The 17,358-nt window shown below is 36.5% G+C and overlaps 1 protein-coding gene across 2 annotated transcripts; it reads right to left on the bottom strand.

Moving 5' to 3' along the window:
- Positions 1-3,837: 3,837 nt before the first annotated feature.
- On the bottom strand, positions 3,838-16,729 carry PPM1A (protein phosphatase, Mg2+/Mn2+ dependent 1A; the record flags this gene model as incomplete). 2 transcript variants are annotated; one of them, XM_082000366.1, is made up of 5 exons in its annotated part: positions 3,838-3,867; positions 6,246-6,303; positions 8,905-9,013; positions 14,049-14,166; positions 15,896-16,729. In XM_082000366.1, the coding sequence occupies 5 exons, from the start codon at positions 16,727-16,729 to the stop codon at positions 3,838-3,840; spliced, it is 1,149 nt and encodes a 382-aa protein (XP_081856492.1). The 2 variants fall into 2 exon arrangements, with proteins under 2 accessions (XP_081856492.1, XP_081856491.1); XM_082000365.1 differs by lacking the exon at positions 3,838-3,867 and adding an exon at positions 3,893-3,940.
- Between the last annotated feature and the right edge of the window lie 629 nt (positions 16,730-17,358).

Below are 17,358 nucleotides of genomic sequence, written 5' to 3'. Positions count from 1 at the left end.
TATAGAGTGGGGAAAGATCTGCAAAGGCTTTGATACTCCCTACACAGGTCAATCATTCATCTGTATTTATCTGTGGCAGAAGGGGGGTGCAACTATTCCTTTGCTGCCAGTCTTGTCTCCCCACTTTGCATCTTGCCCTAAATCCAGCCATGGCATGCTGGTACATCAACTTACCCAGCTGAAGAGTACAGATACGGGTTTTTTTTCCTCCTAACTGCACAGCCACATAAGCCTGACTGCTGGCATAAAAAGGGCAGTTGGGGCAAACTTATAGCAATGGTTGATCATGAAACCATGAAATGCAGTAGGAAGTCTATTCCATCCCAATGTAACAAATTATGACGAGATTCTTATCGGGGAATCAATTGAAAGTGAAAACCGGTCCCTACTTTTGTTAAATCGTGTTTTCAAGTTTCTAATTCTCAAACTGGAACTATCAAGGCAAGTGCTACCGTTACTCATCTGCTGCTTAATACTCATCAGGCATCTTGCTAGTATGACCCAACTAGGATTACTGCGCTTCAGCGTAGTTTAATGACAAGCAGATGAAACTTCTCCCTCCGATTCCGACTTCTGCTGGAAGACTAAAACGAACGATGGCCACGCATCAAGGTCTTTGTGGTGCTGCTTCCTGGCTAGGTAAGAGCAAGTCAGCCAGAAGGCCCTGGCCTCATAACTTGCACTGGACCTGCAGATTTCTGCCCCACCACGTGTACCGGGGACTCTACTGATACAACAGATTTACAAAGCCTTGCAAATCTAGGACCCTACTTAAGGGTTGCGTTTAGTTAATCCAACATTGGTTTCAAAACACATTTTAGAAGCCTCTGTCTTGAACATATTTCAATGCTGAATTAGTGAGAATTATTTGAAACAGTTGTCTATAAAGCAGTACAGGTATTCTCCCAGAACGATCAGTGAAACATTTAATCTGACTATAAACAAAACTCACAGAAACTGAAGCCAGTGAAGCTGTCAAATGTGGAAGGAAAACAAAGTTGCATGGCATACGAAGCAAAGTAGCTTTACAAATGTCATTTCCTTTTAAAAACAAGCAAATTGGGACCATCCTATTTGAACATGTATTTAAAAATACACCTTTTAACATCACACAATTTTAATTTTTGTCACACAGGAATCTTTTTCCAAGAGGGAAATAAATAGCACACAATACTTAAAAAAAAATTGCTGCCTTGCCCCTGAGGTGCTAATGTTTTTAGCATTTAAAAAAAAAGTTTCTGGTGCAAGAAGGAGATGCACAAAGGTGCAAAAGTGCCTTTTTCTTTTCAGAGCAGTGAAAAGTACAGCTTGCTTCTTTTCTAGGATGCTTTATATACTTAATTTTTATATTTTGTAATCAAAATCTGTATCTAAAATGGCAGTGTTTATGCATACATAATAGATTCAGTGCTCTGACCTCATCAAAATGCTGAACATAGGCGGGAGAGAGAAAGGCCTGAAACGGGCTTTCTTCCGCTACCCTCAAACCTAGTTACATCACCTGTAGCAACAGCAGAGTTATTTTCTTTCTAACCTTGAGGAGACCTCATAAGAAGAGGCTTCAAATACATCATTTGTCACTGAGACAGTTTAAGTGATTATGGTTTGAAATATGGCTTTTCACACAACAGTTTTGCTTCTGATTTTTAAAGTTTAAAACTCAAAAGGTTCCACAGTCCAGTTCAAGGTTTTGCAGTTTCCAAAACTAAACTTTTGTCTCTATGAAAAGGACAGAACTTTATCTGCCTTGTCCTAAATTAGGTTTAGCTTTTCGTGGTAATACACCATGTATTATTAAATACGCTTGTTAATTAGGTGCCTGTGAAGCTATAACTTAACATTATTATAGTTTTGCACTCTACAACAAAATTAGACATTTTAAGCATTTATTCATAGGTAGGTAAGGAACTGGTTCTTTAAGCAAAAATTCCTATAAATTTATAAATACAAATAGTGCTTATGTTTTCTTCATTCATGCTTGAACAGGTTACAAACTGAATACAATGAAGTTACGTTTAAGCACCCCACATAGACAAGAGGGATAAAAGAAAAGTTTGCTGGTATATACTATACTTAGTTCCAAGACACTATAAGTTACTTTTTCACTGTTCAGTGTTCCCTAACTCTGCATTAGTTTTAAGGCTATATATACAAATATGTATATTTCAAAGTTAGGGAAAGACAAATATAGCAAAATGCATTGTACTACATTTTCCTATAAAAAAGTAATTATACACCAACTTTTGATTCTGTTTAACTGCAGTAAATGTTACAATCTACTCGTTTTACTGATTTTCCTTTTGGGGAATCTGCCTACTAAATGAGTAAACTACATATTAAATACAATATTCTCAACCAAAAAGACAATACAAGGTGCACAAAACAGCAGTTTTGCAAACACGACTGACTTGAAAACTTAATTTTTGTATGCTCAATGGGAGAAAGCTAAGCTTAAATCAAATTAGTTTATTATCTTATAAAATTTTAAATTAGAATTTTAAACAACGAACAGTTAAATATTGTCAACATGCTATATCTCAAATCACAAGTACTGTTTAACCACTAGTCTTATTCTAAGCAAGTGGGTCAATTAAAAACACACACCATAAAATGTTAAAGATTGTCAGGCTTTGACAAATGTATTTTTATCAAACAGTAGGCAAATTCAAACCAATGCACATCTTCAGTGGGGAGAAATAAAAAAAACCAAAAAGCCTGAAAAAACCCACACTTGTAAAAAATAGGGTAACAGATTAATCCCACATCATCCTCTAGCATATGGCTATGTCTTGGGCAATAATCAAAATCCTTCCCATTTTAAAAATGGGCTACCAATTAATAAAAATATTCTTCCACAAGTAAAATATCATTTACAATGGCACTGACATTTTAAAAGGCAGGAAAAAAGGAATTACACATTTATGGATAAATTTCTTGTTTGTTAAATCAAGCTTTATTGATAAAATGGAATTCAAAGTATTTTACTTGGAACAGCAGCAGACCCAGCCAATGAGGATTGTAAAAATGCTGCAGACTCCTACCGTATGTAGAAAGCTGCCTGTTCGTGCTCAGTGATTATTAGTTTCAGGTAAGGGTTAATGAAAAAAGAGGTGCAAAGAATCAAGGCATTCTAATCCCAAGGTTCATATGCGTATGAACATGATACTATTAATAGGGCATGATTTAACTCCCACTGAAGTCAAAATCAGAACTCCCTTTAACTCAGTGTGAGAGCAGGAGTGTGGCCAAGAAAATGAGATACGTTTGTTGAAGAATGTGCACTACCCTCAGTTATTTTTCCATTGCCAAGCAAATTCACACACTGTAATTTCTGGTAAGTTGCCCACAAGCTCAGCTTTCATATAAAACAAAAAGTTATCTTTACAGTTTTGTGCACCTCTTGAGCACCTAGCTGGCTAGGCTGCTGCTCCTTGCAATCTAAAACCACAATATGACTTTAAAGGGATATATATTGTTGCATCACACAAGCCAAACATTTCTTCTAACCTTTATAGTGATTTAAAGCAGTTCATAATTAAATATGAGCATTTTGTACAAAGACAATTGCACTTTACAAAAACAAAATCATACAACGTAAATTGCTGGAGTCTGATTTACAACATGAATTATGGTTTGAAATCACGTTTACAGAAGTCCATTTTACAAAAAAAGATCAGTTCCTGGACTAGATGTCGTACTGCTGTAGTCACTCTCACCAACACATCATATTCCCTTCTTTAATTAAGGTTGAGGATGGATGTTAAGAAGGGTCACTGAGGTTGGGCTGCGCTTTCATCTGAAGGATGAAACGTGAACTCCACAGCTACATGAGCAGTTTTACCACATATCATCAGTTGAGGCAGAATCCTTAAAGAAAAAAAGAAGGAACCCTTTAAAGTCTGGAGTGTCCACAGTTACAGCAGTTTCTGGATAATCGAGACTGAAAAGGGTAGACTTAAATAATTTTAGAAGTCTGTGTTCTCTCCCCTTTCAGAAATAGTATTTAAGAAGCAACTAAAAACCACATAAGCTTAATTAATGAAGCATTAGTACCAAGACATTTCAAAGTCTGATCAAGTGTTTTATAATAGCCTTAGTAATTCTCAAAATAATATCCTAGGAACATAATTCAAAAGCATTCCCAGAGTAGTTAGAAGTAATACAAAATGGTTACACTTACTACACAGGTGAGTTAAAAGAGCAGAATGTGCCTCATACCATTTGTTACTATCATTAGCATTTTTTGTATTTTCAGCCCTCCCTCACTGCATAGGAAGATACACTCAACAACTGACAACCTGTTATAATTCAGATCGATTTTAAGATTTATAATTTAAGGTTAGAGAAGTATAGTTTGGGCAACTACAGGAAACCCTAATTTTGGATGGTAATAAAACCACAAGGAAAAAAAAAATGTACCTAAAAAAATTGGAAGCTGAGACATGCCATACTGTAAATCATAACCATATGGCCACACTACATGGCATTATAACCATGCACCCAATACCTGAGTGTCCCTAACATTTGGTCTACTTAGGCCCACAAGCAACAGCGGATTTGGTGTAACTACCACACCCCTGAAAAATGTTTAACCAATTCCTGCTATCAGTTAAAAAAATCCAAGTACAAATGGAATACTTAATTCTAGCAAGCCTTTTTTAATCATGTGTGTTTCCTTTCCCCTTGTTTAGATCGTTCTATATTCAGCTTTCTCTGCCTGCCTCATCCGTTGGGTGCATAGGTTAACACCACGATTAAGAACTGGGACCACAGCTTGGTAGCTGAAGCAACAGCTAAGTCAGTAGCACAGGCATCAGAGCAAACTGCTTCTGTACAGCAATCTTTGGTTGTTTCAGCATTACCTGCTACTTTCCCCTAAGTAATTAAGAGCCAGGATGGGCTTTAACAATGGTGTATGCTGGTGCTTCCACAGCTACACTTCCCTATCATTACTAAGACTGTAGGAGGTAGAAATATTACTCCTCTTTAAAAGCACTGCCTGATTCCTTTGAGAGAAAAGGGGTTAATTAAGTCTCTAGCAATGCCACATATGACAATTTCTTAGCACTAAAGTTCTGCACCTTTCATTCAAACTTACACACAGAATTCATTATAAATCGTAAAGAAGAACAGTTGGCATGGAGGTGTGGTAAAAAAAAAAAACCAACACAAAATCACTGAAATTACCCTTTGCAAAAGTACCACCTCCAGTTTTTTCTTCAAGACCAGAAGTAGCAAAGGAGAGCAATTACAAGAAAGACCAAAGAGGCTGTGTTTGTTTCAAGTGCAAGGATGAAGAATAAAAGCAGTAGTGAGTAAAAACGCAGGAGCTGCATGCCAACTATTCAGCATGCAAATTTCTGTGTCCAAGTGCCAACATCATCACAGAACAATGAAGTTTGTGTAGTGTACATTTGTAGAACAGTAACATACTATAGAATGTATTCTGAAGGTAAAGCATCCTCTTTCAGCCACTACTTAGGGATTTTTACACTAAAGATATAATGAGAACTGCCAAATAAACTAACACCCAGTTGTAAAGCCAACACACAATCCTTTACATCTGGATGCATTTTACTTCTGTCACATCTAAGCATGTAAGTAATTTTTGCTGATAGGTAAAGGATCAATTGAGTTACTTTATGAAGTACAGCACTTTCGGTGACAGAACATTGTTTCCAGTGATCCAACTGCAACTGGGATCACTGTATTTTAGAGTTCCGCCCTCCCCCCCGACAGTGGATTCACATCACACTGATACCTGACATCTAAGAACCTAAACTGTATGCTTGCTGTAAGATGCTCTATGCTTAAGAATAAAAGTGCTTATACAGCCCATTTGGAGAATTAAAACATCCTTAAAGCTGACAGTTACAAATCTGTTTAACCTACAAGAATAGCCTTTTTCTTCTTGTTATTTGGGGAAAAATGTCTCCCATAAGAGGAAAAAAAACCCCAACAACCAACATGACTGCTCCATTTGGCAGGAAAGCATTTGGAAACTCAGGCTGGATGCAAATAATGAAATTCCAGAGGACAAACAAACCTACCATACCCGAGTTTTGAGACTATGATCAGCAGAAGGCAGCAGAAAACAATTACAAAATATAGTCCAAAGAGCACAACATTGCTATTACTTCTTTGAGGGAAGCAGTCTTTTAACAAGAACTAGCAATATGTTTCTTTAAAAAAGAGCTAAAATAATTGGGGTGGAGGAAAGATAAGGTAAGAGAAAGAATACTTACAGTATCATCATTCCTGTAGGGATTCAGTCTGTTATAAACGGCTTCAATCACACTCCGTCTAGAGCAAAAAAACCAAACCCACAAGATTTTAAGGTTGTGTCTTTTTTTTTTTAAGTCAAATTCCCTAGAGTACAATTTTAATTGAAAAAGCAAACTTTAAAAGGTTTTAAATTCACAGAACCAAGGTTACAACAAGTTAGCACCAAGTGTCATTAAACATCTAACACAGCTATCACGTCCTTTAAAACCTTCAGGTTCAAGAAAAACACGGCTGAATACCACTCAGTTCAGCAGCAGAAGAGCACAATCTGACATGCAGATGAGGCTGCGATGCTGTTTGGGGATATGTCTCGACTTTGAAAAAGGGCATCAGAAAACTTGATGGATGTTGAATGCCCTGGTCATTAGTGTGTCTGCTGAACACTGCAGTAGTACTTCATGCGTTATGGCACTGTCATAGGGGAACAGTTTTTTTTTTATTTTCTGGAATTACAAAAATTGCATTCTGAAGTACATTTTTGTGTTACATTCTGAAATGTACTTTCCACCTGCAAATCTGAAAAAATTATTTCTGAAGCAATACTCTTTTACAATAATGTGTCCAATACACTCCTGCAACTTTTCTCAAAAAAAATTAAAGTGTGAACAGCAGTTCTACATATCGTATCTTCAGACGGAGAAGAGTTTTGTCTGGTAAAAAAATATTAAAAAAATTAATTCAAGCATCTTGACAATTTCCTCATTTTAAAAAAAGTGCTTTGCATATTTAAGCTAGCTTTTCATTAACTTGTGTCTCTGTGATTCTCAGCTTTTCTAATATTGACAGAAATAGTTAGGAATTATATTGATAAAATATTAATAGAAAAATTGCAAACAACATGTAAAGAAGCAGGTTTCAGTTTTTTGTGGAGGGTTTGTTTGGTTTGGGTTTTCCTTCCACACAGGGTAAAAAGGTTTTCTTGAAAACTGATACTCAAAAAGAAACCAATGTGAGGCTGAAGGAAGAGGAAGCCTTTGCCTTACCCAGCATTTAAGGAAACAACTTTGGAGAGGAGCAGGAAGGAAAGAGGAGAGTAAAAGACAGGAATTATAAACTGGACTTTAAAAGCAACTTTCTTCCAGATCCCCTTCTGCAGAACCAGGTATGATGGAGTAGCAGACTACAACTGTGATACCAAACAAACTTCAAAGAACAACCTTTTAACTGCTCGTGAATGCATGCAAAGCAATCAAAGGAGCGCATTAGAAGAAAAAAAAGCAGATGATAGGCTTTATGATCATCCCGTAACACTGAAAAGTCAGGAACCACCATGCAGCAGTATAAACATCATAGTGAATCTAGCGAATGATCATAGGGCACGGAAGAAGAGGCCGAATTTAAAGCAATAAAAACAAGGAATTACACACGAAGTACATTGCACGTATGAACTGGAAAGCTTCCCTTATCTTTCAAGAAATAGGTATCTTTGATTCTAAATAAAGGCAGGTTTCTTCAAAAGCATTGTTTTCCTTTAAATTGGCAGTTGTGCTTTGAATTATTCTAACATCCAATTAAATCCATACTTCTATCACCCCCTATTCAAACTAGCATCACTAAGACAAAATCCCACAGCAGTCAGTCACTTCAGTGACTTCAGCACTTCCTCACAACCATGATGCTACTGCTAGCCAAGGCAGATTGAGAAAAATCAATTTGTATGCTGTATTTCATGAGTAACATCCATCTGTACTTCAAGACTACAGCAATACATCCTAAATAGATGCTGCTATTATATATAAAAAAGCCATCTCTTCTTTTCCTAGTCAAACAGTTCATGTAAGAACAATTTTGTTTTGTAGACGTCATCTTTACGGTTCAATTATCATTTATTCAATTACGTACCTAGAGTCTTCATGCTTTGGTGTAACAATACAAAAATCATTTTCCAAAGGGTTCAAAATATAGTCTGTACCGTATGTGTCCAATCCATTTTAACACAGTACAGGTTCATGAACAATCTTTTGAACCAAAAAGCACTTGGTATGCAAACAAACTAAGCACATTGCTTCCTTAAAGACTGAACATCAATTTGAGAAGCCACAGAGCATCAACACTGAAATCTTCAAGGATAAAGCCAGCCTATATAACGCTGTGAATTTAACTTCCCACTTTTCTTTTTTGATAGACTTCTATCTAGTTTTCAGATTTGTCACAAGCAGACAGATACAAACGCAAACTTTTAAGCAATTACAACATTGCTTTAGCCACAGACAAGAAAGCTGCCAAGCAAAACATCATATACATATCACTTCTTCGAAATGTAGAACTACATATCCAAGTAACTACTAAAATCAGTGCATTATTTTTGCATCTTCAGATGTAACCTCCCACCCAGAAAACCCAGTTAATTGCAAAAAACAGACACACTCAGGCCACCCTTAAAAACAACTCTGTCCTTCCCAAAACTACAGTTTGACTTAATTTTAGTAGTGATTCATAGTTAACTCTGTTCTTATGCTTGTCCTTTTCATTCAGAACAACCAAGTAATAAAAATTGGAGAACAGATTATCATCACCTTTTGTCCTGTACCCTTCTTCCCTCCCCCCACTTTTAAGAGTGGCCTTACAGTTAAGTTTTGATTTAAATCAAAAACCACATTTACACTGATGTGAACTCACTTGCTTGCCAATTCACCCCCTGGCGGGAGGTTTGGGATGCTCTCAGTTGCTAACGTACGCATCACGTGGACTAAGTCTGGGACTCCTTCACCCTGCTTCTTTATGATCTCTGGGAATCAGAAGTACTTTTTTTGTAAGTGCAGTCCAAATTTAACTTAAAAAGATTGAAACACTCAGTTTTATAACAAGGCAGCTTAACTTCTGTTAATATATTTTAAAAAAAAGATGACACACCATATTCAACATGGTAATTGTTAACTTTGGTTCTGTAAGAAAAAGAACCTGTAACAGATTTGACAAAGATATACTGCTAACTGTTAACATGCAGGCTGGTTTTAGAAATACACAGCTACCTAACAGAAGTGGGGAAAAATTCTTTAATGGCTTTCCTGCTATACATTAGATATAATAAAAGATGTAATATCTTCCCAACAAAATGCCCTGGGCATGAGGTAGATATTAACATCAGCTTTATCGCTGCAACAGAAGGTAAAAGATTATCGCCATCACAGAAAGCATAATAGTTTCAAGAAACAAAAGATCAGACATATTAAAAATAACTCCCATGGCTGTATGTATATTAGCCAATACTTGTATCTCACTGCATTACAGCAACATATAAGTTTAAGAACTATTACATACAAGTTAAAAGCCAGGGACACCACATCTAAGAAACAGTTCCATCCTCAACTCACTTAGGGGATACGTGAATGTTGGGCGTTACTGAAAGCTGATCCACTCCAACTTCTGGGTGAAGAGAATCTGGACTATAGCCAGTCACTTTTGCCAAGAAATTAATTCTTTAACTTTATTCTTAGGCCTGGGTTTGGTTGGTTGGATGGTTTTTTTCCCCCCAACTCATAAGCACACAATTTTATTTGAACTCAAAGAGATTTCACACCATAACACCCCTGAAGAGTTGCTCTTTAAACAGGGATTTTATGAAATTTAAGGAACAAGCACATCTTTAAAAATGTCTCATCAGTTTCTCGGTAAACATGAGCTCTTTGAAATTATAAGAGATATGAATTATTAAGACTTGGCAGTGTTGATCTTCAAGTGAATACTGCAGCACACATACAATAGTGTACATACATGCATATATATACATGCATGTATGTACATGCACACTATTCTTCATGTAATAAAGCATTTACACAGCTTGAAGAGTAGTTGGAATAGGTACCACTTTTGAAAAAAACACTCTAGCATTCAGTTTTTGCCCTAAATGCTAATTCCAGAAAAGCATACAAAGTTTCCATTGTATCATTTAATTGAGATAGGCACATTAAATTTTTTTAAAACCAACATGTATCCTGTCCTTTTTAGTTAAAAAGTTAAAAACAATCATGAATTACTTTTTGTACATGTAATAGTTTTTGCAGGGCTGTGTGTGTTTACAAAAAGTATCAGCTCTATTTTGCAGTCAGGCTGTGTAAATTAGTTGCAAGGTACAGCGGAAACACTGTCTAGCCCTCAACCAGTGTCAAACTCAGCAACACAAAGCTTTAAGTTGTTTACTTCAAAACCTACACTTTAAATACATGACACCACACAACAGACACCTCAAAAACTTGCCATTTCCTCAAAATCTATAGCCAAAATTCATTTTACCATCTAGTATTTAGTAAATAAATAATCTAACACTCTTAAATCTGAATAAGAAGCAAAGATCTCAGATTTGGTTTGCCAAGTTCCTTTATTGTGCAATTTTGAACATCTAGTATATTCTACATTGTGCTAGTGCTAAAGTTCTGCTGTACAAAAATAAGGAATTTATAGTTTACCTGTACTACACAGTTTCACAACCTGTAACTGCAGTACATTTAACATACAGTCTCCACTAAATGAATACATTTATATTTTGATAAAACTATTGATACAGACTGAATGAACACTGAAGACACAACAAATGGAGTCGGTCTGCTAGCTGTGTTTAATTTGTTGGAATTATCTTCTTTTAATACAACCCTCCCCCAACCTTTAATTTACTTTTAAACCTTCTACACATTTTCATGACATCAAGTATTGGAAAAATGTACTTACACCCCTAAAATAAAGGATTCAAAACATATCTGCTTTTTCATATTCTGAATGGGAATTCCACACAAAGTTTAGGAAAAAGCCAGAGTTTTGATTTTGTGAAAGTATGGGAAGAAACATACAACAGCTAACTTAAAAGTGATTTATCTCTATATAGGTATAAATATTGCAAGGATTATCTATTATGGAATGTTTTTAATGTAAAAAACTGAGAACAGAAAAAAAGCTTAGACACGTTTCTTTTTAGAGTCAACACATCAATAACACATATTAGTGCAAATAACAGCAACACATTTTGGAATAACTGATTACTTCTACCATGAAGTTCACATGATAGTTTAGGAGTAACACTGATTTATTGCAAGTAATGGCACAAAGATGCTTCTCCACACTTGCTTCGTTTTCATTATTTATTGTAGCTACAAATCTGGACCACAAACACATCAAAATTAGTAAAAGGAGAGTTCTAGGTGGCATGGTAAACAGAAAACTTTCTTAATTTTTTAAAACCTGAATTGCCTCTCCTTATTCACATCACTACTAAGTCCTATTCAGTCTTAAAACTTGCATTATGTCTTAACAGCATAAAGATCTATTCTGGGCTGAGGGAATAAAAGTACAACCAGAAAAAATGCACATTAGTAAGCATCAACTCTCATTACTTGTTGGACTACACTAAGTAGTCATGTGCATAAAAATACACAATATGCATTTTCACCAAGTTTCCATTTTAATGAATTTTAACCTTAAATTGATATTACAGATTAGTAAAATCATTCTAAAAGTACTCTTGATGTTTTCTAGTTCCTTCAGCTGAAGATTAGACTTTTAAAGTTAAGCACAACCATTCTTAAAGTACACTAGGATAACAGCAAGATTATTCACTGCAGTGTTGCAAGTTTCAGATGCTGTAGCAGTCCTACCTTGCTAGCCAATACTGCATTATCCATTTACACCAGGAAACAATTTAACTGCACAAGAATTAAGTTAAATGTAACAAAGTTAATCAACTCCTGTTCTTAAAGTTCTCCTTTAGTTCAGCCTCTCAACTTCCCTCATAAAACAGACCTAAAAAGGCCAAATTCTGCACACAGCTGATACAAATCACTGCTGGGTTGAATAGTGTTTACTACTTATTCATTAATTTAAATAGCAGCTTTCTTTGTGCAACAATAGGTAAAAGATTGACGACACCTCTAAAAAAAGAAGCAAAGACCCTTCAGGGGAAGTACAATGTATTTCCTCAAGTTGTTCAGACATCATCCCATCAAATAAGTATTTGTATATAAGTATTTAAAGTGCTTTATGACTACATACAGAATCCTTCTGCCTCTACACAAGTATCACACTTCGCTCATTCCTGAAATTTTGTATTTGTATAAATGCAAAGTACCAGCAGCCAAATTAATTGTATGTACCATAATCACATGTAGTTCTGGTATTTAGGTTCTTCATTTACAAAATGAAGTGTCTGTACAAAAATGTCAGTTTTGCTCATCATAATATTCCTGAGGTACAATCAGGCCAGCTGAAGATGCAGCCTTAACCTGAATATATTTTCATATTCTAAGTCATGGGCTTGTCTGAACTCAGACAAAATATCTAAGATACAAAAGCAATACTTGCGCAAATTAGGAGAGTTAGCATGCTCTAAGTTAATGTGTGAATTTACAAAATACTTGTTACTTCACCAGTTCTGTGAGTGGGCATACATAGTAAGCTCTTCAAATGCCTGGTACAGAGCTGCTCACTGCTTTGAAATTGAGAAAGCCATCTGACACTGAACTCATGCGGTGTTACCATACACTTGGATATTCCTGCTACACTGTCAAAAAGATTCACACTGTTGCTTACTGTGCATCGACTTCTCCTATTAGGCAAGTGTTAGATTAAAACACAGAAACGTCTGGACATTTCTTCAAGGGCAGAACAGATGTAGTTTGACAAGACCTTGCAGATGAGGCCTTTGAAAAAGGCGATACTTTCTGAAGGAGCACCTACACAGGTAGTAAGTGCTTTAAAACTGCACACTAATTTGTCTGAACCCAGAATCCCCAACATAGGCAAGTATCCTGTGAAATTTCTGAAGCTGTACTGTGTTATCTTCAGGCAAGTTAAGGAGGAAAAAAGTGCACAATAAGTTCCTCTAACTTACTAATCACTGATACCATAGCTGTGAAGAACTCTGCATATCGTGCCCTGTGTGCTATTAAGGACTCTTGGAGTATATACACATGACTAGACTTGTAACATATAGGTCTAGAGGAGTCCACTTCAAAAATAGACTTAACCTATGCAAATAATGCATACAGCATGTCTTATGTTTCAGAAACTCCAAGCTGTGGTTGTTTTTAAATACCAAAAGGCACTATAAATCCAGCCTAATGAGAAATCTTTTAAATCAAATGGATTTCAAGTATAATTTGTAGATAGGTGATCCAAAACGCCTAAGATTTGCAGTTTCAGTTTAAAGTTTAAGAACTCCCAAAATACAAATTTAAAGCAAAATTTTGAAGTTATCAGAGTAAGATGTGCTCCCAGGTTTTGTTCATCATGAATGCTTAAAGATAAGCGTTGACAAATTTATCATGTACTTTCAAGTAAGTAAATATGTTAGCAGGTGCCATAAAGATGTCAGTAATCAAGTTGTAACCCTACCATAATGGGAGAATAAAATATTATGGCTAATTTGTACATAACTATATGGAAAAATGGCACTCAAATTACCATCTTTGCAGGCAGTTTGCAAGATATTCTGATTTTTTCATTTAACTCCATATAACAGGAACCAGGATTTACTAGTTGGAAGTTAGTGCTGTCAATGGACTCATGAAGGATACTGAGCACAAATGAATTATTTCTCTGCCATCCTGAGTAATTTTCAGGGCTATAGGCTGCTACAACTTTCATAGCAGAATTTTTTCAGGAGACAGAGCAGGACTGTATGAGTGCCTTTTTCAGAGATGTACACTAGATGGCCAATGGCACTTGAAGGTCTACTAAAAAGCCTGTATCTGTTAAGAGTTTAGTTGCTGGAAGGGCAAGGGAGCCAGGGGGTCTGTTTAGAAACAAAGTTACTTATTTTTTTTTAAATGATCCACCTTCTACTCTGCTTTCCAGGTACTTGTCCAACTCTGCCTCTCTTTTCACCGCCTCTGGTGATACCTTTGGTGCATTCGGAAAACAGATCAATATCACACTCATGTTGTCTCGACTTCCCTGGTGGAAAAGAAAAAATTATTTGAGAATGTATACACACCAGGCTAAATACACATCAAAGCATTTCACACACATATATTCACAAATTATATGGCATTAGAATACAACCTTTGCTACTATGGATTAATATTATCATTAATTTGCCCCCACCCCCTTACAGAATTCCAGCAGTCTGCCTATTCATTCAGTACAACCTTTAAAGTCACTTTGTTCTCTCCTCTTTTATGGTCTGAAGACTACATGCAGCCAATTACAGACAGCCCATTGTCTTTTAAAAACTGACATTACTAATGAGTGATGTGTAATTAAAGTTGTGTTCCATCTTGTTTTAAGTACTATCCAATCATTTAGGGAAAATGGCTGAATATTAGATGGGGTCAAAAAACCACTACTGCTTAAAAGCACTAAGGAGGGAGGCGTTGAATTCAGACAGTGCTTCCACCTAAAAATCACAGCTATTACGTTGGGTTTTTTCCCCCTTTTTCTTTTAAAAAAAGAAAAGTTACAAGTAAGAGGATCTGTTAAAAGATCAGCTGGAAGGGGCCCATGCCTTTACAAATGCATTCTTTGAAATGGAAACATTTAAAACTCCAACTAAACAGAATCCTAATACTTGAATACATTAAAATACACTCTGCTTATGTAAAGTAATTGTTTAGTTTACTTTCAATACCCCTGTGCTCTGGTCTACAAACATGCATCCATACTCTTAACACCAATTACATCCACTGAAGTGAGCAAGATCAAGAACAAGCCAGCATTTAAAACAAGAGTATACAGACATACAGGGAGGTGCTGACAGTTGGCTACTGCAAAGCTTACAGCATCCACAAGCCACCGTTCCTTCCCTGGTATCTGTTTTCAGGGTTACCAGACAAAAATTGTAAACAAAATATAACAACCTTGTTAGCCATGTAGCAAGAGCAGAGATGCTGTCTTGCCTCTTTAGTATCAAAAATGTTGGCTTTATTTACATTACAACTTATAGCTTGCCTTTGGAAAATTGTCAAGCTATGAAACCCAATACTTCAGATCTCTTCTGTAACCACACCATCTTGCAACTTACTAATACAAAGCTGAAGTTATTGTAGGCATAACTACACAGATTTGTTAAAATGGTCCCATCTTCTTCTACTTGACCTAGTTTCAGAGCTGTGTCACACAACACTGAATAAGAAATACAGTAATTAAACCATAATAAACTAACTTCGGCAGTCAGAGCTTCATATAGCCAAGAAGAAATTTTAAACTGCAAAACATGAAGTCAAGGTTCATTCATTCTGCATTTGTCTTGGTGCAATTACGACAGTAATGTTACTACTATATTCCAAAGAAAGCAGGGGAAGATTAGGAAGGGAAAGAATATTCTCTAGCCTGATTAAGTCTTAAGAGTTAAGGTTTTGTAAAGTATGTTGTGAAACAGAAAAGGGCAGTTATTGTCCTTGGCTTGCCATAAATTCCCATCAGCTTCTAGTGTCCCACTGCTCACAATGTATCTGTATGTGATTTTAAACTCTTCCTTAACCAAAACCACCCAGAAAGCCATACTCTTTCTGTTGCGTGTTCATTCCCCCTCTACCACCATTTTTGCGGGGATTATGGTAGTTACTGTCAAAGTCATGTTAACATAAACCATTGGATACTTATAGACTGGAATCAAAACTTATTCTTAACTTGTTCATAACCTTCTAATAGTGAAACACAGTAAACTTCTCTCAAGTTTGGCTACCTTGTACAAGCAGGTGTCAACTATCTCATTGCAAACTTTCTCAAGGTCATCAGTGACTTCAAGTCTGGATCTTACAAAGTCACACAGCTCCTCATTTCCCATAACATCCCAGATACCGTCGCAAGCCAGGATGATGAATTGATCATCTTCTTCTGATCTCTCAATTTCATAAACTTCAGGCTCAGGTGAGACTAGCTGTTCTGTAGGACCTTTCCCATGGACACATTTGTAATCAAAGTCCCCAAGTGCCCTTGAAACAGCAAGAGAGCCATTCACACGTTGAATCATTACAGAGCCACCTGCATTCTGTATACGCTCTTTCTCCAGTGGATTACTTGGTTTGTGATCCTGTGTGAAGAAGTGAACCTTCCTGTTTCTACAAAGTAAACCTCTCGAGTCCCCACAGTTGATGAAGTATGTATGTTGGGGAGAAATCATGACACCCACAGCTGTTGACCCACTTCTGTCTGCGCCATGTTTCTTCTCAGAGATGACTCTCATATGTTCATCAATTTGCAGAAAACCTGTTCTGATGCCGCTCTTTACACTTTCCACAGATGGTGGCCCATCTGGCCCTTTAAAATCCTGGTTGCTCGTGATGTGATCTAATAAATGCTCACAGCAGTACTTGGCAACCTGTGATCCAGCGTGCCCATCATATACAGCAAAAAAAGACCATCCATCAAGTCCATTTGGCAAACCAATCACAGCCGTATGTGCATCCTCCATTTCAACTCGCCAGCCTTGCATACTACTCAGACCGTAACGAAGCCCATTCCCTTGCCCCTGGGCATTATGCTTCTCCATCTTTGGCTTGTCTAAAAACGCTCCCATGGTGACTTTCCTTCAGTTCTAAAAAGAAAAAAAGGGTTATTAAGATATTTCTTAAACCTCTCTTGTTTAAACATCCTATTGGAAACTATTAAATAATAGCCCAAATAATGTTCAGATGACAAAAATACACAGATATAAAGCTGACTTTTCTGTGTCTCTCAAGTCAAATTTGCATTGCTTTCATCTAATCTAAACAAGGACACTGCTACTAGCTGAACCGCATTTATGAAATTTTTGTAAGCATTTTCAGCTGTTTTACTTGAAGAACTTATATTCCACTATCATTCATGGTTCTGTCAAAAGCCTCTAGTATAAGTATGTATGAAATTAGTTTGAAAGAGGACTTGTTAACTGGCACACATCCGAATAGCTACATTCCCTGCAATTACTGAACCAATGGAAGAGTTCAATGTTTCCAGGACAGCAGCGTTCCCTAGATCCCTACCTGCTGGCCACAAAATCCTACTCACACTGTGCTTTTCTGATAGTGATGAGGAAACAAAAGCAAACTGATTAGGTTTTCTTTCGGGGGAGGAGGTTCAGGGCTTTTTGTTTTGTTTTAAACAGATCAAGTGATCTGAATGACCAAGATAACGCCAGAGTCTGCAAAAAGGAAGAGGCATCGCTAG

This window comes from Phaethon aethereus (genome assembly GCF_964289735.1).
Source record: "Phaethon aethereus genome assembly, chromosome: 5".
Classification (NCBI taxonomy): Eukaryota; Metazoa; Chordata; class Aves; order Phaethontiformes; family Phaethontidae; genus Phaethon; species Phaethon aethereus.
This window is presented reverse-complemented; position numbering and strand designations above follow the sequence as displayed.